The 734-nt window shown below is 23.3% G+C and overlaps 1 protein-coding gene across 1 annotated transcript in view; it reads left to right on the top strand.

The window, feature by feature from the left end:
• Positions 1 to 417, top strand: part of LOC107647876 — a gene marked incomplete in the record, with an annotated part of 1,098 nt that extends 681 nt beyond the window's left edge. The window contains 1 exon segment of the mRNA XM_016351924.2: positions 163 to 417. Within this exon segment, the coding sequence (XP_016207410.1) occupies positions 163 to 241 (79 nt within the window).

Raw genomic sequence — 734 nt, 5'->3', positions numbered from 1 at the left:
ATGATTAATTTTTTGTTTAATTTACAATACCTAATGAAATTAATAAATTATATTATAAAAAATAACAATAATAAATATAATACACAAAATTTATAATTATAAAAGTGGTTAAACATTAATTAGTGAACACAACTAACAAAAACTTAATCTTTTTTGGGTGCAGGCATTTCTATGGTACAAATCTGTTCAAGCTGCTAACAAAGAAGCAGAAGAACAAGACAAGAGGGATGGGTTTTTTTAGTAAAGGAAGATATAAATAGGGGAATGAGATGTTTGCGTTAAATACCAAAGTAAATGTAAGCATAAAACTTAATGCCACCGCCTTTAAACATATAAATTGTATACATATTATTTGAGTGGTTCTTTGAGTATATATAAATGTTTTTTTATTTTTTTCAAAAGTATTAGGTGTTTAAGTCTTTTGATAGCTAAATTTAATTAAGTTGTTTAAAAATAAAAATTTATATATTTTTTATTTAACAATTTTTGCTGCTTTTTTTTCTTATCTTCTCTCTTCCTTTTTTAATGTTGTTATTGTCGTTATTATCGTTGCTGTCACCATAGCTAACTTCTTTTAGATGCTATTGTTGATTTTGTTTTTAATTTTTTTTTTCTCGTCATCCTCTCTTATTATCATTATCATTGTCTTCATTTTCTTCTTCTCTTATAAATGTTCAAAAAATTAGAGCACAAAAATTTTGATATACAATACATAAATTTTAATGTATAGTATA

This window comes from Arachis ipaensis, chromosome B06 (assembly GCF_000816755.2).
Source record: "Arachis ipaensis cultivar K30076 chromosome B06, Araip1.1, whole genome shotgun sequence".
Taxonomy (NCBI): domain Eukaryota; kingdom Viridiplantae; phylum Streptophyta; class Magnoliopsida; order Fabales; family Fabaceae; genus Arachis; species Arachis ipaensis.
This window is presented reverse-complemented; position numbering and strand designations above follow the sequence as displayed.